The sequence below is a fragment of the Drosophila suzukii genome, chromosome 2L (assembly GCF_043229965.1).
Source record: "Drosophila suzukii chromosome 2L, CBGP_Dsuzu_IsoJpt1.0, whole genome shotgun sequence".
In the NCBI taxonomy this organism is placed as follows: Eukaryota; Metazoa; Arthropoda; class Insecta; order Diptera; family Drosophilidae; genus Drosophila; species Drosophila suzukii.
In genome coordinates, this window is record NC_092080.1 from 13,368,494 (window position 1) to 13,393,456 (window position 24,963).

Genomic DNA, 24,963 nt, shown 5'->3' on the forward strand with positions numbered 1-24,963 from the left:
TAGGCTACCGCATATTCCCGGCGAAGGCTTAGCCTACAAAGGACCGAGGAACACTCCACGCAAATTTAATAACCGATGCAGGCCGGTTTTGGGTGGCTCACATTCACGGGAAAAGCCAAGCATCAGGCGCTTAAGCTGTCTGCATGTGTTTGATGCAGCAAACGCCGAAATGTTTGCCTCTACTTCCTTTCATCCATCCTCTTACTTTCTCCACTCTCTTTTGTTTGGAATCAAACAAAGTTTCTTGGAAAATGGGAATTCTTTTTTTTCCTGCAAAAAACAGTTTTTCCTTTTGTCTTTTTTTGCAGAAAGGCTCAAACTGTTACTACTGTCAACACTCGCATTGCTGTGGCAGTCCTTAGCCATTTAAGCAAATTAACTGTATGCTTAAATTGTTCTGCAATCTCTGCTTCCTGTTTTATCCAACCACAAACTTTCTCTTCATTCGTTTTCATCACTTAAAGTGGGACGAGTGGCTAAGATAGGAGATTCTTAATTTTTATCAACATTTATTATATAACTCGCATGTTTTAAAAACCTAAAATAAGTAATTTTTTATCAATATTTTAGATTAAATAAGTTTGGTTTCTTAAAACTGATATGTTTTTTTTTTCATACAGAACATTTTGTTAAGCAGTAATATCTCACAATTACAGAATAAGAACAGGCATTACTTCCGGCACAATTTATGATCTGCAGCTCATTTGAGTATTCGACTCCCATCAGGGAATCCAAGCAAAACCCCTCTAATTGGGCATTTAATAAAATGGAACAGAGTATTACATGATAAATACCCAAAAGTGGGCACTAAATTTATTCAATGCCGATTTGAGCTGGTGTCTTTTGGGTTGATTTAACCTAATAGTCGTGATGGTTGCTTTGCTGATGGCGATTTATGGTTTTGGGGGATTTTTATGCGGCTGCCAGGGTTGCCAACTACTCGCACTCGTATCGATAATATTTTATGTGTTTCTGTTTTTTTATTGCCTGCGATTACGAGACAGTTTTCTTCGGGGGGCTGCGAAACAAATCCACTGACAAAGACAATGGAGGAACTTCCTTCCAGGCATGTGGCAATTTTAGTGCTGGCTTGGCCAAGAATTTATGGTTTATGGATTTTGTCAAATTACATGTTATTCTTGCCAGCTTTTCCAACCAACCTTTTGTCTACATATAAACTCCCAACACATTCGAGGCGTTTGCATTTGAACGAGGGGGAAATTGGGAAAAATGGGAAGCATGTGTGTCTTAGGCTTTTTGCATTGAAATTGCTCTTTGATGTCCCCTTACATTGTTTATTTGTTTACTTTCCTTATTTTATTTTTGCCTACCATAAAAGCATATCAATGTGTAAATTTTTATATCCCAACAGCTAGGCAACCATAAAGTGGAAATTATATCGAAGATTATGATTGTTATGTGTTGTCTACGGCATCCAATTTATGCTTGTCCAGGCTAATAAATAAATATAAATTGAAAACAGAAGAGCAGTTACAGGTCGTGTTTGTGGGCTTGTTGGGCAAGTTGCTTCATATATGGTGATGGCAAATAAAAATGTTGTACATCAGTACCAGAAGGGTTGAGAGGGGATTTTAAAATAGGAGTTTTGGGGCATTTTATGAACCGAAATTATATATATGGGGGATCTGCGCACTGTTCAAAGTTAGCGTGGGGCACGATTGTGTGTTAAGAGTAAACTTACTTTAAAAAGTAAGCGTACACTTTTGTTCATTAATTTTGATTCGCCAGTCTGATAGCCACTATCCAACTACCAGCAGATGGTCTGCTAGTTTCTCTAGTTGGGCATCTCGAACGGCTCAGAATAGCGGTGTCTTCAGCAAACGTGAACGTAATTTGATGTGCCGGGATTACATTGTGTCCTCTTAAATATGGTGTTATGCGCTTGAGTAGGCATTTTTCTAATAATTTGGACAGGCACGATAATAAACTTATTAGCCTGTACGATGAGGGAATTTTGTGGTCTTTTTTCGGTATCATTATGAAAACAGATTTGATCCATTTATTGGGAAGTACCCAAGTTTTAGGATTCAATTATCATTTCTGTCGTTATTTAGTCCCCTCCTGGAGCCTTTTTATAAACAATTTTCACTGAAATGTATTGATCTCGTCAATACCTATCGATTGATCAAAAAAAATGTTTGCCACGCCCACTCTAACGCCCACAAACCTCCTAAGCCTTTGGCGCCCACAATTTTCATGCTAGAAAACAATTTTAACTGATATGTCAATACCTATCGATTGGCCCCAAAGAATATATATATTTGATTGGGTCGGAAACGCTTCCTTCTACCTGCTACATACTTTCCGACAAATCTATTATACCCTTTTACTCTACGTTTAAAAATATTTATTGAAGGCACCATGCTTTTAAATTGCTTTTTCCAAGTTTGGGGACATATATAAAATGCTGGCAAAAAATCTAAACAAAATTCGATTCCTTCTGGTAGCTTTCTACCATTCTAACAACTACAAACATTTTGTCCTCCTTACCGATTACGATTTGGTTAATTGCTCAAATGGCTTAAATGGCAAACAAAAGAAATGGGGTAAACTCATGATGGTCATTGCATGCGAAATATTTTCTGGCTACCACGCCTTCAAACAATACCAAATGCATCGGCAAATAAGCCAGGAAGGCAGGATGAATCTAATTGGGGCGGAGTGGATGGAAGTTTTTGAAAAGAAATCAGGTAGAATTGCCGAGATATTGCTTGTGCTTGTGGGTGTCTGTGTGCTTGTAAACAATGAATATGCATGACTTGCCATGAAGCATGCCACACATGCAACAACAGAAATCGAGAGACAGGAAAAGCAACTTCAATTTGCGAAAGTGATATTGTGTTCGGGAAAAAAAGAACCAAAATGCCAACGAGCACTAGAGGATAGAGATGGCAGTAGCGAGGCAGAAAGAGATGGCTGGCACACTCCTCGATTGACATGCATAACGTTGATTAATTAATGCCGTCGATATTGCCGATGACAGATGCTGGAATTTCCTCCTCTCGAGCGGAAATAGAACTTAGTCGAGCTGCCTGGCTTTGCTACCTCTGGCTGGAAAGTTAAGAGCATCTTAACCCCTTTCATTTGCGAAATGCTTGCCATTCAGTTTACATAGTTGGGGAGTTTTTCGATTGGGAAATGCATTTCGAGTCCTCGCATCCTTAAGGGGTCTTCACTGTGTCTGTGCGGCATAATCCGGCAATTAGTAAATGTCAAATTCCCAGCTCGCATTGAGAGTCAAAATTTACAGCCTGCGAATCGCAGTTATATATCATCGGGGCGGTCCAAGGAGACGGCGCCTGTAAATATGCAACGGAAATTGCAGCTACGCATGTGATTATGTTGTCCCTGTCTCCGAAGAGCGCATAAGTATGCAGGAATATGTAAACATGCGCTGCATATATATGCGCCAGTGTGTGTGAGTCTGGGTCCTTGGCTTGATTAAAAGCCCTGTCCCGGCGATGAATTGTTGCTGCATACTTTGGGGCTTTCCTGAGGAGCAGCACGCGTCCTTAAAGGTGAGCTAGGTTTCAAGTTTTTGAATTTAATGTGCAGAATAGAGCTTTTCTGGGTGTAGTATTTTGCTGATGCACCTAGTAAATTGATGTAGTTTTCCATATCGAAACGTGATACCCCTCTTGAAGAAATATTTGTTCAAATGTAGAGTATAAACTGAGGAACATAGGTGTTTAATGTTGAACAATCTAGTTGAAATACGTACTCAACATTTAGTAAACGGAAAGAAAAGTAAAAAGAAAATATATAAAATTTCTAAAAATAAAAAAATATAATTTTCTGGGTAAGAATAAAACATATAAATGTAATAAAAACTATCAGAATTAAAACTACACTTACTTCATTGGCAGAACATAAGATGAATTTACCATCGAAACCAAAAGAGAAAATAACAGCTGTAGCTCCTATAGTTTGCGTTAAAAGTCAGGATAAAATCGAGCCGCAAATAAATTCAAGCATGTGCGATGAATACGAGTGTGAGTTACTTCGTCTGGATATGGGACTTATGAGAGCCGATTACAAGAACTGGGAGGCCATTTTCAAAGAAACCCAGTTAAGACTTAAGCACGAGATTATTATGTATGAAAAAGCTGAGGAGGTAGTTTTAAAATTAATGGAAAACAGCAAAGTCGAGGCGAATGTTACAAATGAAGGAAAAGGAATTTATGTGACAATCTCGTACAAACCCACCGATTACGTTTACATAAATGTAAGTAATAATAATGGTCTCAGGTGCTTCACCCTTCTAAAGGCCTTGGACTGGGTTCAGCAGAAAATCATTGATCTCAGGACATCATTAAGACTAATCGAGAATGATCAGCAGTTTGTAAACGCTCAAAGCGAGAAAATCAATTCGATAGAAAAATGTTTAGTGAAAAAGGAAAAGTTTCTGGCTCAAAAAAGGATAGCTGTTGAAAAACTAAACCAAGTGAAGACTACTTTTATGGAGAAACCGGAACCGTTTTTGGAAACCAAAAAGGATTTTGAAAGAGAATTCATGGAGTTTATGGCAGAGGTGGAAAAGGACAACGCTTTGTTGAGCCACATGACAGAAGATATTTTAAATCTGTTAAATAAACTTTCGGCTTTTCGTTCTGAAAGATTGACAGATTCGATTGTCAATCGTGTACGAAGAGAAATCAACGAGCTTCTTGCGAAATTAGGAGAACAGAAAACACAAGATGAAATTTCTAAGACTGATTCAGCTGAAACCATTATTAATATTAGCTTGACTCAAAATTATTCGGTTAAAAGCGATACAACGGAAAATGATTCCAGGAAAAAATATTCTGCTGAAAATATGAAAAAAACGAAGGTAATCAATCCGATGGAAAATGTGTCCATTAAAATAAACTCGACCGGAAAGGATTCAAAGAAAATTGATTCCCCGCAGAATAACTTCGTTTATATTCAATCTACTAAAAATAGTTCAATTTTAGCCGATTTAACTAGAAATGATTCCATCATAGCCGATTCGTCCGAAATTGGTTTAGAAACGAACAAAGATCAGTCTGCAATTGAAGTTCAAAAAGATCAAACAAAATCGATTAAAACTAAACCGACCCAAAATGATTTAAGCAAAATAGATTCCAGTGAAAATAACTACGGAAAAAGGGGTTTAAAAAGGTCTAGAGATCAGTCGGCGACTGAGGTCATCAAATCTAACCTAGATCAAAAATTATCACCGAAGTATATAATGACAAATTATACTAAAGTAGGCAAGCAACAATTTGAAGATGATGACAACCAAAATAAAACACCGCTTTCTGAAATACATCAGCTAGTGGATGATTCCATTCTCCGTATGACAGACATTCTAAGTCTGCGCTCACTTGATATTACCGATAGAGAAGAATTTAATGATAATGACTCGATAACCGATTTAATTGAAAAAGAATCGAATGAAATCGAGCTCTCTGAATATGCGACTGCTACTGAAGGAAAACAGCGAGATCAAAAGTCGCAAAAGGAGGTAATGGAGAAATATACAGATAATTCCAATAGTTGTGGTAAAAGTTTTTCCAAATCAACTATCAATAATCTTAATGAGGATGCCGAAAACATCATTGCAAATGATACCCCAACTAGTGCTATTCAAGAGGTAGGGAATATCTCCCCAAAACAGATGACATGCGATTCTAACTATGACGATACCAAAAGTGATGGATATTTTACTAAAAGCAGATCTAAAAACCATAAGAAGGTTATTTCTTGTGAAATAGGTTTAGAAAGAGATTTAAGTCCAGAAAAGATTGGCAATCTCCTTCCGGATATGCCAGTATCTAATGATCTTAGTAAATATGTAGATGCTTGTCTAGAAAAGATGATATTTCTTCTACCCGAACGAAAACTACCATCTAGAGCAGAGTCTGAAGATTTGTCTTTAGTATACGAAGAGGGAACGGATGGTGACATAACCATAACAAATAATTCCAAGCACAATGATAATCAAGGTTTTTATAATTTCCCAGGAAACAAAGACAATAGTGATGGCGAGTCAACCTAAAAGATGTACGGTATTATTATATAACAATCCAGAAGTTTTAAAATTCTTTTTCATTATATTTGTATCACAAAAATGAATGGTTATAAGTTCTTGAATAAAATGTTGTAACTTAAATGAACGACCTGCTTAGAAAATTAAGATTTCATTTAATTTAGATCTTATAACTATAAAAATAAATATATATAATAATTTTGAATTAGGATATACCCCTACTTAAAAATGTAGTTTTCTTTAAATAGTAAATAAATTTCATCTTAAAAGTTCGATCGCCCTAGAAAATATTTATTGTCTTAATTTTTATTTCAACAATTCCGTTTCCAATTTATTTACGGAGCTGTGCAGGGCTGGCATCTCTTCTGCAAATCCCAAATGAATAATTAAACATAATTAGCCACCATTAATGAGAGCACATCCCCCGGAGCGGGCCGAAACCGAATGCAAAGCGCAGCTCTGACACACACAGTTGGCCAGCTCGGGGGCATTCTGGCCAAATCAAAGCGAATCAACAGCCCGATTGGTTGGGAGGTCAGGGGTTCAACGTGGGGTGGATAGACCCTAATAAGTCAACTGCAATGCATAAATTTCGTCACAGCAGCCGGCTTTTGGCCAGGTGGCAATCCCAAACCCATACACAAACCCAATTCGGAGGACTAGACCAAGTGTTTGCCATTCCGACTTCGGCAAATAACCCAGAGAATGGGGAGGGAGCATAGCTGTGTTTAAGGAATTGCTGATTGACAATGTGGTCCTCACTGGGAACCGCCCACTTTTGTCGCCTTCGTCGTTGGTCAAGAGCAAATTTGGCAATGCAACAGAACGCCTTTAACCTTTGACAGGCCGCACACATTTCAATTGTTGAAAATTTGTGGCCCAAGCATCGGGTCGAAATTAAAATTGATTACCCCCCAGTTTGGCTAATAGGTGGTTTTGGGATCTTTGGTCTTGAGAATCCTCAAGTATTTCCCTTCCAACGCTTTGCTACTATTTAAGAGAAATTGGCAGCCATTTAAACAGCAGTTGGTTCGCATAAGCGATTATGAGGAAAATTAATATAAATGACAATTTCCGCATCGCCTTAAGCGGTTATCAATTGCCGCCGTACCATGCTAATCGTGTAATCCTTTTTAAATGATTGCACAAACAAACGGATATTATTGTCATAAACAATTTATACATTCAACTACACAGCATTCGCACGCCATGTAATTCTGTTTATTGCTTGAGGTTATTTAATATTCAATTTAGGTTCTCGTTTCTTGGCCATATTCTGGGCACCTCATAAAATGCGAGAAACTCATAAAACCCATGGCAAACATATTTTAATCTGCACATGGGTAAATGCTGCCAAAAACGGAAGAGAAAAAATAAAGCTGCCAACATGAATTTATCACGAGGATATTGTAAATACAAAACTGTTTGCGTGAATTTTATTGAGTTCCGTTTAGCCGGCTGTGTAAATATATTGCTTTACATTTTAGCATACTTTTAATAATCTCCCAAAAAAAATAAACGTTTATCTTTGTTTCCAAACAAAATATTTACACGAATGAATAAAAAGAATTTCAATACCAACTTGTGTCAATGTTTTTATTAGGATTTGTTTTGGCTACCTGGTGGCTTAAATTTTTCTTCGATTTATTCAAAAATATTTATTTTTACCAACTTTAAAATGGGGTCACACCAACATAAATTAATTTAGACGAATTTTGTTTTTATTAGCTGCCTAGAACAGTTTGTCAAAAAGTTAATAATTCAGAGGGGTTTAGAAATAAAACATTTCTATATTTTATACCAATATATTAACTAGATATTCAATAATGGCTCTGGAAAATATTTGTGGAATGGATAAGGTACCGTTTATGAGAACCTTTGGGGCCCTTACCTCCGAACAGACAATCGAAGAAATCCGACTAGCCTCGAGTAACATGGATAATCCTTTCGCCATAAAGGCTCCACCATTTGAGAGACCCCGGGAACGTCTGAATGAACTGGCTGCCCAGAGTAAAGTACGGATGGATTTTGATCACGGAACCACCACGGTGGGCTTTGTTTACCAGGGAGGCATAATCCTGTGTGTGGACTCCAGGGCCACATCGGGGAAATTTATTGGATCCCAGAGCATGCAGAAAGTGGTGCAGGTGAATAAGTACATGCTGAGTACAATGGCGGGTGGTGCAGCGGATTGTTCTTACTGGGATCGGGTTTTGACCAGGGAATGCCGACTGCACGAGCTTCGTTATAAGGAGCGGCTATCTGTCCGATCTGCTGCCAGATTTATTTGCAATGTGGCTGCGGAATACAAGGGAATGGGTCTCTGCATGGGAATGATGTTGGCAGGATGGTCGCCCGAAGGCCCTACTTTGGTTTACGTGGACTCCGACGGACTGCGCATTCCCGGGAAGGTCTTTGCCGTGGGCAGTGGGGCCTCCAATGCCCTGGGAATTCTGGATACCGACTACCAATTTCATCTCAGCGATGAAGATGCCTTCGAACTGGCCTTTCGCGCAGTGTATCATGCCACCATGAGGGATATTTTTTCAGGTGGTTTGGTGAGACTATATCACATGGATCAAAATAGCTGGAGAAATGTGGCCAACAAAGATTGCCAAGAGTTGCACGAAGAGTACTCGAAGGAGTGAGTTTTGTTTACTGAAACCCTGATTGATAGTTTATTTAAAGCATTACTCAGTTTACAAATTTATTCATTATTTCAAATTATTGTGCAAATATAGCCCTATGAATTTCACAAAATTGGGGCTATTAAATAAACAATTTTAGCCTGTTTATTTTCTAATTTGCTTACACGTTTTTAATTGGTTTTCCCTTTGTTTACTAAAATTTTCACTCAATTTTTACATGCTCCAAGAATTCCAATCCCCACGACCATGAAAATTGCTGGTCGCTAATCATTTTGCGCTAAATTAAGTGACCTAATGGAATGCTCTGATTTTTTTCCACTTTTTTAATGCTGACACGGAAGGTTGGGCTTTGCCTCCCAAAATAAAAAGAGCATAAAATAAGTAAATGGCCTCCTTTCTGGACATTGGTACAACAATTAAGTTGGCATTTAAGTCGAATAAAGGACAGAAGCAGACACCAAAAAGAGTTAACAAAAGTCCCTGCATAAATCAATGGCAACAGCATTATTTGGGCATAGAAGTCGGGCAAGGGAATGAAAAAGGGTCCAAATACTTAAATTTTTCCTGCTTCGTGTCTTTTGGCCCGCCAGAGCAGCAATAATAAACAAGAAAGTGTGAAATAAAGCCAAATGGACATAAAAATTTGTGTGCCCAACACGAGAAAGGGGCAAGCTGGAAAATGGAGGGAAAAATGCAGGCACAGCAATAAAACGCGGCCAGTGCTTTTAATTTGAAATGCTGCGAGGATAGGGCCAAAAGTCCCTGGAACTCTTTATTCCATCTCTCGCTTGCGACTTCCCTTTCAAGATATTTTCTCCGGATTGGCATTGGGAACAGGGATCTGTTAAGGTGAGGGAGCACTTATAACGCTTGTGTGGATTACAAATCCCTCCGGTACAATAAACTGCTTTATTTGCAAAAGTTCTCTGCATAAAAAGACACAACTAAGTTAAGCAAATTTAAACACGCTTGATGGTCAGTGCTGCAATGAAATTGAAAAATAAAGTTTTAGATACATATTTTCTAGGCTGCAAGAATTAAGTGTAATATAACTAAGCTAATTGGATAAGTTTATTATTTTTAAAACATCAAGAACTTTATAATGAAACTTTTAGCTTTAGCCAACAACAATGTTCAAGTTCACTTTAAAAACGTAGAGCGTACCTCAGGAAATTTGAGAATTAAATTAAATTGGCTTAGTCAAAAAATCCGAAAATGTTTCTTAATTATACCCAAAAATGCATACATTTTTAAATGTATTTATTATTAATTTGGACCTCGTTATTTTTGAAAAATGCATTTTATTTTCCATTCTTCTGGAGTATTTAGAGTATTTCTAAGTGAGATTCAGCACATTCAGTAACCTAATTAGTTTCTCACCTGCCGAAGAACATTTACCATTATCTCGCTGACTGAAAGGCGGATACCTCCTGAACTATAAACTTCGTTGCCCATGTTTTATGTGCCCTGGCCGTAATAAATGTTGTCATTCGGTCGGTCCTTCGCCAACATTCCAACTTCCTAACCCGTTTTGAAACAAGCAATAAATGTCAGCGAGTCGGCCGAACCGGGCATAAACTACAATGGCCGGCGGATACTTTATTTAACACTTGCATAAACGGACATGGCCGGAGATAGCTCTCACACTCGTCCAATGTGCGGGTTATAAAAAGTGCAGCTATTCGAAAGAATGGCTTGGGAAACCGGGGAATGGGAGCACGTGTGCAACTCGTTACTTCTATGGGGTGCAATCAAAACGGGTCCAGGCACAGCACTTAAGTTTTAAAAAAAAAGATGGAACAATAGGAATTTGTGGCATGCTAAAAATGGGATAACCCAGAAAAACGACTTGTATGCATTCCAAAATATTTCGCTTGGATGTTTCTTTTTTAATCTCTGCGGAAATATGCACAGGGCTGAAACTCGTTTTTAAATTCATTTCTCTGTCTCTTCAATCTATTTTCCATCTCCTTTTCTAAACCTAATGACATTGGATCTTCTCGTTTACTATGCTGCAAATGTGTCCCTTAAATCTGGGCAAGCCGTCGACACTAAGCCATGGGATAGAAGGACTCTTTGAGTGAAGTGCGAAAAGCAAAGCAATGCACTGGAAAAAATGTAACAAATAAATGGCTTTAAATCTAAATTTTTAAGGAACTTGAAAGGTTTACCCATTCTAAGAAAGAAATTGTTTTAAGCACCTTATCGTAAAGTCTTCTCAAGACTTTGTCTCTGTTAATTGTGTAAAAATGTTTGTTATAAAGGTTGTTATTATATCTAAACGATTTTCTTAGAATAATATTTATGAAAATACTAACAACGTTTTTACCACCAATTTATGGAATACATTAGACTTATGGTTTTTTTTTTTCTGAGTGAAGTACCTCAACCAATGCTTGACACGCCCCCAAAGCCCCACCGCCTCCAGCTAGAGGAGCATAAAAAAATATTATGTCAATAGATAAAAGTCAAAGTGGAGACGACAGGCAGTGAAGACAACATCGGGGATAACAAACAGCAAACATTGGCCAAATGTCGCGTGTTCAATTGTGCAAGCCCAGCCTCCTTTGGCCCCCTTCTCAGCACCACCCACTGATTTCCAGCCCACCGCCCACAGTCACCCACTGTCACTGTTTATTTTATTGATGTCGCTGCCGCTGACTTTTCCTCTGCAACTGGAGGCGACCATGACAAAGTCATCAACGGGTGGAAATGTGGGGAAAGTGAGTGAAAATGGGGTGGGGGAAAGAGGGATAGGAATTGCTGTAAGGGCGGGTCAAAGGAGAGCGGATCCCTTCTTGTTTTACGACCAACGAAGCGGCCATAATTGTGCATTCACAGTCAGAGTCACAGTCACAGCCACATTCCCATTCCCATTCACTTGCTTATTATAGGCACTGAGAAATGGCTGTGGCCTGGATGGATTCTCCTTTGCCACCTCCACCCCCTTCCAGGGATTTTCCGATTCTCTGGTAATTTGCAAGTGATTTATGGGACCTTGTGCATAAAGGGAAAGAGGATCCAAAAGCTGCCCATCGGAGGCAACAATTTCCATTTGGCGTTTGCTCCCTGTTTGAAACACTTGATTAGTCGCGATGATTGAACGGTTATTGGGGATTGAAAGTTGTTTTCTTGGATGGTGGCGGAGTACTTTTGGGGTGGAGTTATAAATATATTTAAGACAAATTTTTACAGGTAAATTCAGAGGTGTGATGCAAGATATGTGTTACAAAATATGGGTTACGGTTTCAGGTGTACTTTAAGGAAGTAAGAGAGTTCATACACTCAAATAAAAAGTATTCATTTATTTCGTTTATATAAGCTTCCAATGAAGGATATAACAATGTTATGATACAAATTTTATTTATATTATGTCAACTCCACAAACCATTTTGTTTAGAAATACCATATATTTAGCAAAAAAACATTTTTAATATAACCTTAAAAATTTGAATGGTGTTTTTCTTGATATTCTGGGATTTTTATGACACCCCACCACAGAATGTGAAATGGCCAGAAGGCTCCAATTAAATATCTCCCCCACTGGCCTACTTTAGATTTGATGCGGCCCACATATAGAATTTTATATTTTCATGATTTATTAGCCACTGCCAACCGCAGGCGATGCCGCCACTCAGCAGCACTCCGCAAACCGTAATTTGTGTTACCCCTAAACAAAAAAAAAATACAAACCCCAACACACAGCAGATACACGGCCAAATGACAGCTACAAAAAATATTATAAATATAAATATTTTCGGAGCAACAGCACATGCAATCTTGTGCAATTTTCACGCTGCAAGTGAACAAAGAGGAGCGCTACCCAGCCCAATCCCCGGTTTTGAACTCGTAACCACCCAAAAAACCAACCCGGGCTGTCAGCGCAAACAGTTGCAAACAGACATGAAGATTATGGTACGTAGGGGGATTTCCAGGGCAGTCGTTACAATGTAGTTACATATAACAGCAAACTGTATATATAGTATATATATAGAGAGATTTCCAGATCCTCACGTTTTGCGTTTGTTTGTCGGAGAGGCAAATTTGGTAATTCTGCTTCTAGCACACTTGAAATTATTTTCTCCCTCAACAAAAAAAGAGGAAACAAAAAAGTTTTCGAGTCCTTGGCAAAACTTCTTTGTGGTGTAGGTTGCGAAATTTATTGAGCTTCCCGTTAAGCACTTAAAGTTGGGCTTCGGCAAACAATTTTGATATGAGCATTGTGCTTGAGTTTGCCATTTCCCACATACTTAAACGTAAACAAATTTGTCACACGGAGCTGTGAATAATCTTCGATTGGAATTGATTTTGAATTGGTTGAAAAGCAGCTTGAGGGATTTTTGGTGAGCCCGCCCTTAGGCGATGATAAATTGAATTCGAATTGCTGCCCAAGGACTTGGTTTGACTGCTTTTCTCATTAGAGTTGTTGCACTTGCCAATTCAATATCTAGCCAGGTCACTTCACCTTAAGAACATAAATCCTGACAGCCTGAGTTGTTTCCCTTTTACTGATGCCGCCACGACTCAAAAAGGCCTTAGGCTGTCAACTTTAGCATATTTAACGCTTTTTTATCCCACCTACTTTGCAGCTTTTCTTTTGTCATTTTATTTGTTTTTCCTTGACTTCTTCTTGTTGTGAAAAACTCGTCTAAGCTGCTGGAAAATCGCAAATTTATGTTAATTTTACGTAGACATTATTGTAAATGATGTGCTCGGGAAGGAAATTAAATGAAATAAAATAAGAAATTCTGGAAATGATACTTTTCTGCTCTGCTGAGGTTTCCCAAGCTCACCTACTGTATATTTTTTTTATTTTCTTGAGCTGATTTCCCCTGCAAAGGTCAGTTGTGCGATTATTCACAGACTCCTTTCGCAAATCACCGAAAGCCAAAAAGCTGCCATTGAAATCCACTTACGAAAAGGACCTGCCACTGAGCCAAAGGAAAAACAGACATGGTAATAGGATTTCCACTACATTTTATATATATTTTCCTAGTGTGCAGTAGTTTTATCTGGTTTGGTTCACTCGTTTCATTTGATTTCCCTGAATGGGTGAAAATAAACGCAAAATTTGATAGATGTTCTGGCTGGGCAAATGTGACGCATTTTCGATTTTCCCCCGGCAGAGCACTTTTTACACCATTTTTATGCGCTCGGAAAAGTTTGTTTGTCCGCCTGTCGGTTTGTTTATACTTCACTATCTGTGCACCGCCTGTCTATTTATTTATTTTCCAAATAAATACTGGCTCCTTCGCCGTTTCCTGTTTCCTCCTTGGTTCTCGGTGAACTCTCAAGGATTGAATTGAATTAAATTGAACAAAGTTTGCTCGCCTTCGCCTCCAACTGCAGCACTCAGATAAGGTCGTTCTGTGGAGGTCGGGGGCGTTCGGGATCGCATATAAATGCTCCAATATTTGAGCGATGCATCGGGATTTTTCTCGATTTATTATGCGAAGCCAATGAAGTGAACGCAGGCAGTTTAATTCTTTTCGCCGCATAATTGATGACTGCAATGTGGTTTGAAAAGGAACGATTATGTTGTTAAGCGTTATGTTAAAGTAGGGACACTTGGAAATGCAAATTCTTATTATATTTAAACGTTATTAAAGATTAAAAGAGTACACCATCCTGCGGCTGATCCAGAATTTAGTTGTGGGAGGACATAAAAGAAAATTGGTTGAGTAGAAATCAAAAATTGTTGAATAAAACTTATATTACAAATACTTTTTAACCCTAATGGGGGGATCTATCCCCCGCGCATGATACCACCCTTTTTCCGTTGTAAAATTTATAATAATTGTTAGTGCTAAAGGTTGGTTAATAGAAGGAACTATAAAACCTTCAATAATGTTATTAATAATTTGTGTTCTTAAAATGCTATTAATTTGTATTTAAAAAAAAATATTCATTATAATTATTATTATTTCTTATAAATACCAGTATAAAAGTAAGCAATGAAGTTTAACAATTTAGTAAATTAGAAGTAGGTGTTATACTTTGTAATTACCATATGTGTTTTTGGTTTAAAACCTACTGTAAGTTAGGCATGCGCACAAGAAAACAGCATACGTTAAACTAAATAACGCATTTTGGATAATTAATTTTAACTCTTCGCTTTTTCAGACTTACCAAGTTGGTTGGCAAATAGCAAACCCAAAACCCGTTACAGCCCAGAAATTTGTTTGCCCTATTCGGTTGAACACTTTCTCCGGGCAGAGTCCTTCCTCCACTCGTCCTAATGTCTGTCTGTCTGTCAGTTTGTCTTCCGTTTCCCCTGCGGATTGCCGTGCTCCTGGCATTGGCATTGCCACTGCTTCCTGTTCCTGCTCCTCATTTGGTAAACACACAATTACCTGAGCGTGGCTGGGCCATGATTTGCATTGCACTTGAATTATTTCCGTTTGCAATGCTTTACCTTCCCGCTGCGGGAAAAGTGGAAAAGCGAGGCGGAAAAGCGCCGGCACATATGCATAATTTCATGCTCACTACTACTACGTGGTTCTCATTTAGTTTGCCTTAAACGCCGTTATAGTTTTCCCCCTTAACATTTTCCACTTTCACTCTATTTTTTCCCGTACTTTCTCCTGTCTCTATTATGGGCAATATCTCCTTGTGCGCAACGTGTTGGCCTCCTGAAAGTGTGCAATGCAGCTGAGCTGACGCTTTGTATGCAGATTACCTGCATTTGGGTCCCGAAGTTGCCGGCTCTCTAATGAGGGTAGAAAAAATCACATGAAATAAAGTAAAGCAAACTGAATCGGAAAACTGGAGCTGGAAAAAGGTCCCCCGAACATGCTAAATTTATGCGCAATGAAGAGTGAAAAGCAATAAGCTCTGCCAAGTTGTGCATGAAAGGGAAATTGGCATTGACATGGGCCGGCTGGCAACCCTTCGATGTGGGTCGGCATTAGCGCACAATATGTTTATTGAATCGTCGGCGGCAGATATCGGGCAATCTAATGCTAAAGTGGTTCAAAACCGGAAATGTGCCAACTTCTCGGGATATAATCCGTACTAAAACAAAGAGGTAAGGGTTTGAAAAGTTGTCCCTTGATTGTGGAGTTATATCTGACTAATACTATTTTGTATTAACGACATCTGTTCATCTTGTCTTCTTTTTTATACATTTAAGAGATAATTTCTTTGATAGACCATTACCTACAAGTTAAAAATACGTAAAAATCACTTTAATATTCGCATGGTAAAAATTCCCCTATATCGAAAAAGATAGAAAAAAGATAAGATGGTGCCTTGAATAAATCTGGGTAATGGAGAGAAATAGATAGAATTGATACTGAATTGCATCAAAATGATATTCATATCTTATCCGTTTTTTCTCTGTGTATATACCATCACTTAACATAGATAATCCCACTACAACAAATTAAGTTTTCATAAGAAATTAATTTATAACATTTAAAAACCATTTTACATCTGTACCAAAACATTCTTGGCCGCAAATAGTATTTTAAAGGGAAGGTTATTTCAAATCCTTTTTTGAATATATCATTCTTGCCTAATACTATGTTATTAACGATCTGTTAAACACAGAATTCAACGTGAGTAAGCCACTTCATTAACCAGACAACTGACCGCATTCTAATTAGCCAGGCCTTTTAATTAAGTAGCTGCATTTGGCCAAAACTCTGTGTGATTTCTACTTTTGTGCACTGCAAACAAGGTTGCCTTTTTATAATCAACACGAACGCTTGATTAGCTATCAGGTCAGAAATCCGCACAAATTAGCCCGAACATATGGATTTTAGGCCTAGTCAGAGACAGAGGCGTTGTGTTTGCGTTCGAGTGGGTGCGGTTTTTAATTAGTTTTGATTTTGATTTCGATTTTCGATTCGGGTGCCGTGCAATCAGCAGTGCACATTCTCAAACGACGAGAGGCCATGCATGGCAATGAGCCGCGAATTGGCCACTTGGCAATTTGATTGCGGTCCTTTTGGACGGGCTGCTTATTTGCAAAGGACTTTCTTTTTAATTAAAATTATTAAAACAAATACGCAAAGTTTGCGCCACGTACTGGGGGTGCTTTAATTAAATTGAAACCACAAACACTATTTCAACTGTGACAAAAGGCGCCTAAAAGTATGCAGCAAAGAATTTGTCCCTCGCCACCTTGAGTTTTAACTATAAATAAACATTTGTTGGCCTCGAGGCTTAGGTCAAACAAACTTTAATAAATATGTTATTTTTCTGCGCTTTTTCCAGTACAATCTGACATTTGTTTGGCCACTTTCTAATGCTGGTATGTTGCACATTGTTTGGTTGCACACAGTGTATAGTTTCGCTGTTTTTTGGCAGCCTAAGTGGGCCAAGTTGCTTCCGTCCTTGACCCGGAAAAACCGCTCAGAATGGAGGCTGGCCATAAATAGCTTTTGTTGATTAGTGACCCTGGGCTGGGGGGCTTAAATTGGTTTTTAAAAATTCATAGGTCGAGATGGTGGAAACGGCTTTTTAATTATTCTCGGACATATCCTGACAAGCGCATTTCCCACTCGAAAAGTGCTCAATGAATTTTCGCACTCCCGGGCAGAAGGAAACCATAAATGGGATGTATCCTTTCAAGGGTATGGGAATATCGCATGTTGCGGTAATTAATATGCCAGCCTGCAAAATATTTATATTCGCACGCAACGACTGGCGGTCAGTCAGTCAGTATTTCAGTACTTCAGCATTCCAGTCTTGAAAAGAAACAATTACCTCACTGCAACGCCCAGTGAGTGGCAATTATAAGTTGTTCGTGTCTGTTAATTAAATGTGTCCGGCGAAGGCATTTAAAAGGCTTCGGTTATTTACAAAGGAGCAACATGGCGTATACTCGATCAAGGGGGATTACGCAAAGACCTGCCAGAAGCTTAATCACCCGATTTCACATATAGCCTGGCTTTCATGGGTTTAAAAAAGACGAAATAAGTTAAAATATTCGATTATTTCTCCGCCTGGCCGGGCTTTATGTTGTTCTTTGTTTCCTGTGAGTATGCAAGAATTAATTAAGTGTCTCCTTCGCTGTTTGCATTTCTCTTCTCTCGCCTGGTAAATTTCGAAAGTGTGAAATTTCGCGCCCATCATTAAGTGTCAGGTGTTGAAGGCGGGTCTTCAGCCGATCGGCGGACAAACAAACGCTAATTAGGCATTAAGTCGAAGCTGGCAATTAATCAGCTCAAAAGCGTCCATAAAAGCAAAGCGTTTAAGTGTTACCCCCAAGTGTCAGACGCAAAGTTTTCCCTGCCCCCCCTCCAGTTTTTCACATTATTTCCCACACCCGCAGCCGACACGCGGTTTTCCGGCTTCTGCCGAGGTGGGCACGGCGAAAATGGGAAACTCACACGGGAAGTAGCTAAAAACTAAACAAAAAGCTTTAATGGCAGTCGTTCGCTAGACATCCTTATTTACCAAGGGAGCCGCAAAAGCGAGGGTGGCTAATGGGATTTATGGGTAACTTTGTCGGTTTAACTGCTTATAATTTAAAAAATATATTGTTATGCTTTGGTAGATGAGTTCTACATATATATTTACCCATTTCACAGCTAGAAATAATCTTAATTCAAAAGCAGCATTATTTTACAAAATATAGAAACTAAAATACACAAAATTGCAAACACTTAATAGTAATTTAAGAAATACCAATAAATATTTTTAGGTTTGGAAATTTGTTTTAAGTAATAAAAACCGTATCAAATCAAACCCCACTCATTGTTTAGTTTTTGCATTGTAAATGTTTTAAAATTATTTATATTTTGTTTGGTTTAGAATTTTAATAAGCAAAATTCAACTTTACTCAACTTAAATCCACTTGCTATGAGGCATAGTATAAATTTTAATATTTACTTTTTGTTTAAAAGTTTTATTATATTCAAAATCACAGGGAATCATTTTTATAATCAACCCACTTCTTATGCAGTTGGTGCATTTTATATATTTTAAAATATACGTTTTTTTATTTTTGATTTAAAGTTTTATAATAAACACAAGCAGACCGAAAAAGTTTTGTATTCAACCCACCTATCATGAAGCTGTTGCTCTTTATATATTTCAAAATATAGGTATTTCTATTTTTTTTGACTAAAAGTTTTATTATAAACATAAGCAGCCAGAAAAAGTTCTATAATCAACCCCAATTCATCATGCAGCTGTTGGGTTTTAAACATTTTAAATTATGTGTATTTATATTTTCGGTCTGAAGTTCTATTATAAACACAGGCAAGCCGAAAAAGTTCTTTAATCAACCCCCGCTTATCATGCAGCTGTTGCATTGTAAATATTTGCATACGTGTTGCAAAATTAGTTAAATAAGCATTTATTGTTGTTCTACACTAAGCTGGTTGCACCGTTTGTGGGGCTCCAACATTTGAATTACTTTTAATGTTTGCTCCGCCGGGAAGCGCGCGCGTCTTCCACTATTAACAAAAAGGTAATTTCCCAGCAAATTGACATAAAAGACAGTGTGCGGGGTAAAAGTTTTGCCCGCTAAACTTGTGTTGTTTAATTTTTCGGGGGAAACGGCATACACCCGAACTCACACCAGGACACCCAGCAATTCGCAGAGACAACATCAAAATTTATGTAAATGAAAATTGCATTGCATAAGCCCGCCAACGTTACGTATACGCAGCGTGTGCAGCTGGGCAAAACCATTTTGCACGTAGTATTAGCGCGGCACTTTCATTATTTGTGCCATCCTTTAAGGCCGGGGTCTCCGGCATCGAGCCATTAAGCCAACCTCCTGCCATATTGCTCCAGGTATATGTACAGCGTATATAGTGCGGGTATATAGCAGTAGTAGGTCTATGGCAGCTTTTGCGGCACTTTTGCCATAGTTTTGGCATTTTCTTTATTGGTTTCTTGTGCCACACGGCCAAAACTTTCAACAAGTTCGGCTTGAGGCGGGGGTAAAGGGTTCTATTCTGTTCTGCCAGTGACAATATTTCCAACCGAATCCCATCAACTTTAATAGTCACTAAATAGCATAAGACAAACACGTTTGGGTAGCTCATTTGGTATATGCGGAAACGCTCTTCATTTGTTTTGATTTAAGGGTTAGGAACTCATAATGCAGACCTAGATGTTAAGTAGCTTACAAAGTAAAAGTTTAAGTGAAACAGTATTCTTCTATCAAATGATAAGCGTTTTCTTAATATTGTGATGGTATTTCAGTACCTTATTGTTTTTAGTCTTTTAGGCCATATAATATAACAAGATTATTAATGATTTAAAAATAAATAGGTTTATCCTAACAATAAAACATATTCCATCAAATGTGATATATATTCTTTAATTTGCAATGATGTTTTACTACTTTTATTATCATTATGGTTTTTAGCTATATTGTTTTACAAGACAATTATGACTTTAAAATAAATAAATATTATTTTAGCACTAACACATTAAGTATTAGTAAATTAGTATTAAAACATAAATTTTTGTTATATATATGATATACTTTACTATCGACCAGTTCATTATTCATAAAATGTATATTACCATTTTAATTAAAAAATAATTCCTATCCTCGACCAGTTTTGCTGATTTTCTCCAGTACTTAAATCTATTATACCCATTAAACACTCGATAATTGAACCCCCTTTCGCAGGCCATTAAAGCTGGCATTAAATCGGGAATCCAGGGAATGCCTGAACTATGCTTTGCCAATTATCCAACCACGAGGGGGGTTGCTCCACTGGGGAAACCACTTAATAAGCCCGCCAACTGGCCAGTGGTTCCCGCCTTTTGCCCGCCTTTCCCCACTTTCCCAGATCGTTGACAACTGTTTGAGGACAGGGGATTGTATCAAATATACAAGTAAATTGCTTCATTTTCGAATTTTTGTCATAGCCGACGTGCTCTCCCTCCCTCTCGCTCCTTTTGTGCCACCATCTCGCTCTGGCTCCTCATATATGTTTTTGGAAATCTATTCGTGCCACGAATTTCATTTTCAACTTGGCAGCTGCACTGTTTGTTGTTGCCGAAGTGAGACGTGCAACGGCTGCCAGGCAACTTATTAAAAATGTCTGCAGTAGCAGCAAAAAGGAACTCAAATAAAGATACAAGTATATAATAAGTATGTGTGTAAAAAATGATGAAAACTGCAGGCAGAAGAAAATTATTTGCCACAAAAACTTGCTGAGCTACGGGATGAGTGCAATGTCGTGGCACGTAATTGCCCAAAGAGAGTGCGCCAGTAAAGGTGCTTTGATTTCCGACATTGAATTAACTGCACGCCTCTTTAATTGTACCTCGCACATCCTTCAATTACTATCTGGGAAAATGGAGTTTTTCAGCAAGTGGAAATTGCATTGTGGGTGCACACAAAAAAACTCGAGCACTTTGATCATTAGTTTTCCACTTATGAATGCAAATAACAAATATTACAAGTTGTTTGTTGATATAAACCATGTTAAACATCCCTTTTATATATATTTTGAAAAAAGAAAGCTAAATAATATTTGTGATTGGATTTTACACATTTTTTTATAGATTTATTTGTTTTACAGCAATTTAAGCGACAATATATTTGCATTTGCTTTTTTCCCTCTGCACGAGCTTTGGCAAATTGAATCTTACGTAATGCCATATAAATCGAGCCACCTTCATATGAAATTCACTTACAACGGCAGCCAGTGGCAAAGAAAGAATTGCAATCGAAATTACTTTTAGCTCTCGGACGAGAAATTCAATTTGCATTCAGGGCGGCTGAAAATGTGGAAGGCTTACATATATGAGGGGGTGCTGGTTCTGGATGGCTGTCGATGCATCATCAGTGCTCAAGTATCTGTAGTTCCCCGGCTCCTCCGAATTGCAGATACTCCTCCTCCTGCTCCTCCATCAATTATGCTACGAATTTCTTTATTACAATTATCTCGTTGCGCTCTTGGGCCTCCGTCCGCATTGTTTCCCCGTTTCCCTGGCATCATCATTGCCCTCATGAGTGGAGGGCCCTTCACATCTTACTCCTCGTTTTTTTTTTATTTTGATGAGCAAGTGATACGGCAGTCCCTGGGAAATTGGTTTTAATTCTGCAACTTGACGTGGCCGGCACTTGTCGAGGCATTGACTCACAAACCCCCCCTCTGATTTCCTTCTCCTCCGATGTCAATGTCTCGGTTCTCGTTTTCAGGTGCGTTCGGCTTAATGAATGAAGATTACAGGGCCGTGCGTTGGCTCAGATTTATGCGTAATGATATTCAAACAGGTTATTTATTGACTTAAGCCTTAAGAAGTTGGCTTTGGCTTCGGCTGACTCTATTTGCTTTCCTCGGCAAACAACTGGATAATTAAAGCATCAAATGCAGACAAGCCAGTTCCGAGGGGACAAATCGAATAGGGTAATAACGTTACGATTCTTATGGGCGATTAAAAATATTACAGAGAATAAGCGTTTTAAAAAAAAATTGGAGCAGGTATTAGCTAATCTATGCGATTGCCCTATTTCATCAATTTCATTCAGTGATAATTATTTTTACTACTTTATCTTCAGTGATATTATTGAATTGCCTATTCATAACACTCGTTAAATATTAAATACGTAGCATTCGTATACATTTATTTTAAAAAACAAACTTTTCTTAAAAAATTATGTTCATAAAAAAAAAGAACTCGTAGCAGAGGAATGGATTTTATAGAATTGCATTTTCATAAAATGTTACACTCGTTAAAAAAATGATAAGGTTATTATTATTTGATTGGATGATATAAGAACAAGAATAAATTCCTTTTTTTTTATCCAAAAGATAATATTTTTGCAATATTTTCTTTGATAATCCTTAACCCCTACCTACAGTCTATGTTTAGTAGAATATTAATTAAAACTTCATATTAAATAAAACTTCAAATAATAATATGAAAATATTATAATATGCAATTTATTTATTTTTACTTATATTTTTATTGTAGTCTGAATACACCCAGTATCAAGGGGTATTAACAATGGCCATCCCGATGGAGAGATAGAACACATAAGCGCCGTCACACTTGAGCAGCACAACCAGAGTTCCAAGACAGATGGACGGACGGAGATCTCAACAGGAGACGAACGACGAGCAGGTGTTCCAACTTATTCATTAAAAACAAAAAGGAAACAGACAGGGACAGCCAGGAACGAATGGAGGAGGGGTTGAAGGAGGTACGGAACCTGGGCCAACACCCAATGCCAGTCTCATTCAAAGTCTCAAGCTCACACTGAGAAGTACTTATAAAATGATATTGCTTAGTTAAAAATAATAATTTAAATAATTAAAAAAAAAATAATTTTTTAAATTGAATCATACATTTTATAGCTAAAATAAATAAATCAAAAACTGTAATCAAGGTAACACAATCAATACAATCTTAAAATAACTAATATACTTTCTTTATTAAAACATTGACCAACATTTTACCAGACTTGATTTAATCACTCGACTGATGATCTCGAAGCAGATTTTTATTACTGAGAAAATATATGAATTTCAATATATGATTTGGGCTACCGACTAAATTGATAATAAAATAAAATAACAATGACCATACAACAATGTAATTATGTTTCATGGGTCCTCAAAAAATTCGTATCCCAAAATATACTGTTTAATATTTCTCCCATTTATGAATGCATTTGACATTTTCCAATTAGCACACTTTTTTCACAGTGTACTCCTTGTTGGCTCGAAGTTTTTCGCCTCCTTCAGCCGCTGCTTCAGCTGGTTAAGATTGTGGTCGACACGCAATTGCGGCAATTTGAAGTTGGATGCGCTCACTTCGCTCCGCGGGGCCAACGATGCGAGGCAAAAGCCAAGCTAAACGCTTAGAAGCCCCTTGTCGCCCAATTCCCCTTTAAATTTCCCAGTCCCCAGGAACACACATCCGCCGCAGTCCATCCTGGCAAGTTTCTTGCGGCAGCGACAACTGGCAACCTGCAACTTGCAACTGGCGAGCAGCAACCAGCAACTTGCATCTACTAACAGCACTGAAACAAAAATCATGCTGCATAGATAAAGAAAAATGATTTTGAGATGGTTTAAATATCCGTGTCAATGATTTTAAATTTTTTTTTTTAAAGTAGTAGAAGTTAAATTAAATATAAAAGTTATTTTAATTACTAGAAGTCCAAATACTACACAGATTTCTATTGCACTTGATTCTATAGTAGATTGATAGATAGTTTCTTTGACTTAGCAGATGTCGATATTTTGAATTATTATAAAAAAGTGTCGACATCTTATGTATTGATTGCTTAAAAAAAAGTATTATTTTACTTTTACGATCTTATAATATTGATCTATATTTTATATTTTTTTTCTGTGTGTCAATTGTGTGAATTATTAAAAAAAGGGAGTATCGGCATCTGCTAAAATAAAAAATAATAATTATTTTATTTTTACGATCTTATAATATTGATCTATATTTTATATTTTCTTTCCGTGTGTCAATTGGCAACTTGCACTGGCTGCATCGACTGAAACCGAAGCCGGTTTCGGGTGTGTTAACTTTCTATGCCCGGTAGCGCTGATTGCCAAGACAACGACAGCCCAATTCATTCAGCGGTCTCGCCTTTCAGCGGCAGCAGCTGCTCGAGGTTCTTTAAGCCACTTCCTCCCCTTTGTTGCCGCTTTTGTGCTCTTGGCCGACCATGCAAAGCATGGCCAGAATCTCGAATCTCTGCAGGCCATTCCAGTTCGATTTATCACGGGCAAAGTTATGATCGCTTAAGTGCCGCCGTTTAGGGTTCCTGTTTTAGCCTCTTCAATTGCTCCTCATAAATTTATCCCATGACAACACTAATTGCAACTTGCTGCGAGTAATAATGGGTTGGGTTTAATTTTAGCTACTTATACTGCCATAAATCCAATTGGCTTATAAAGATCTGGGTTTTCTTATCGCTGAATATTTAATATAACCAAAGGCAATGGCATTTCACTGAATTTAAAGGGCACTGAAATATATTGCTTATACCTTTCTCGACTGAAATAAGGTATCAGCAACCTCTGCAGTGGGGAATATATACAATTTGATTTAGCACAACTAAGAAATACAAAGCCTATTTACATTTACCATAAATCATCATTGCTGTAGCCTAAAACATCAACCGAGCTTATAATCAAATTCACATAAACTAACTGATGAAACACTAAAATCCTAATTGTTCTTTCGTTGACACTTTCGGCTGCCATCAAAAACATATCGTTGGATAAGCGTATTTGGGAGCCCATAATTGTTGGCAAATTAGGATTATTCATTCAACAAAACCATTTTTGATTGCCATCCATGCTGGGTTTGTAATTCATAATCGATGCT

At 37.8% G+C, this 24,963-nt stretch overlaps 2 protein-coding genes across 2 annotated transcripts; both read left to right on the forward strand.

Annotated features, from left to right (window-relative positions):
• Positions 1-3,708: 3,708 nt before the first annotated feature.
• Positions 3,709-6,162, forward strand: LOC108009107 (origin recognition complex subunit 1). The gene is made up of 2 exons (XM_017073180.4): positions 3,709-3,820; positions 3,888-6,162. Exon 2 carries the CDS (start codon positions 3,896-3,898, stop codon positions 6,041-6,043), a length of 2,148 nt encoding a protein of 715 aa, XP_016928669.3. The 5' UTR covers positions 3,709-3,820; positions 3,888-3,895; the 3' UTR covers positions 6,044-6,162.
• A 1,639-nt stretch (positions 6,163-7,801) lies between these two features.
• On the forward strand, positions 7,802-8,795 carry Prosbeta5R2 (Proteasome beta5 subunit-related 2). Its single transcript, XM_017076012.4, has one exon. The coding sequence runs from the start codon at positions 7,861-7,863 to the stop codon at positions 8,680-8,682; it is 822 nt and encodes a 273-aa protein (XP_016931501.3). The 5' UTR covers positions 7,802-7,860; the 3' UTR covers positions 8,683-8,795.
• Positions 8,796-24,963: the final 16,168 nt, after the last annotated feature.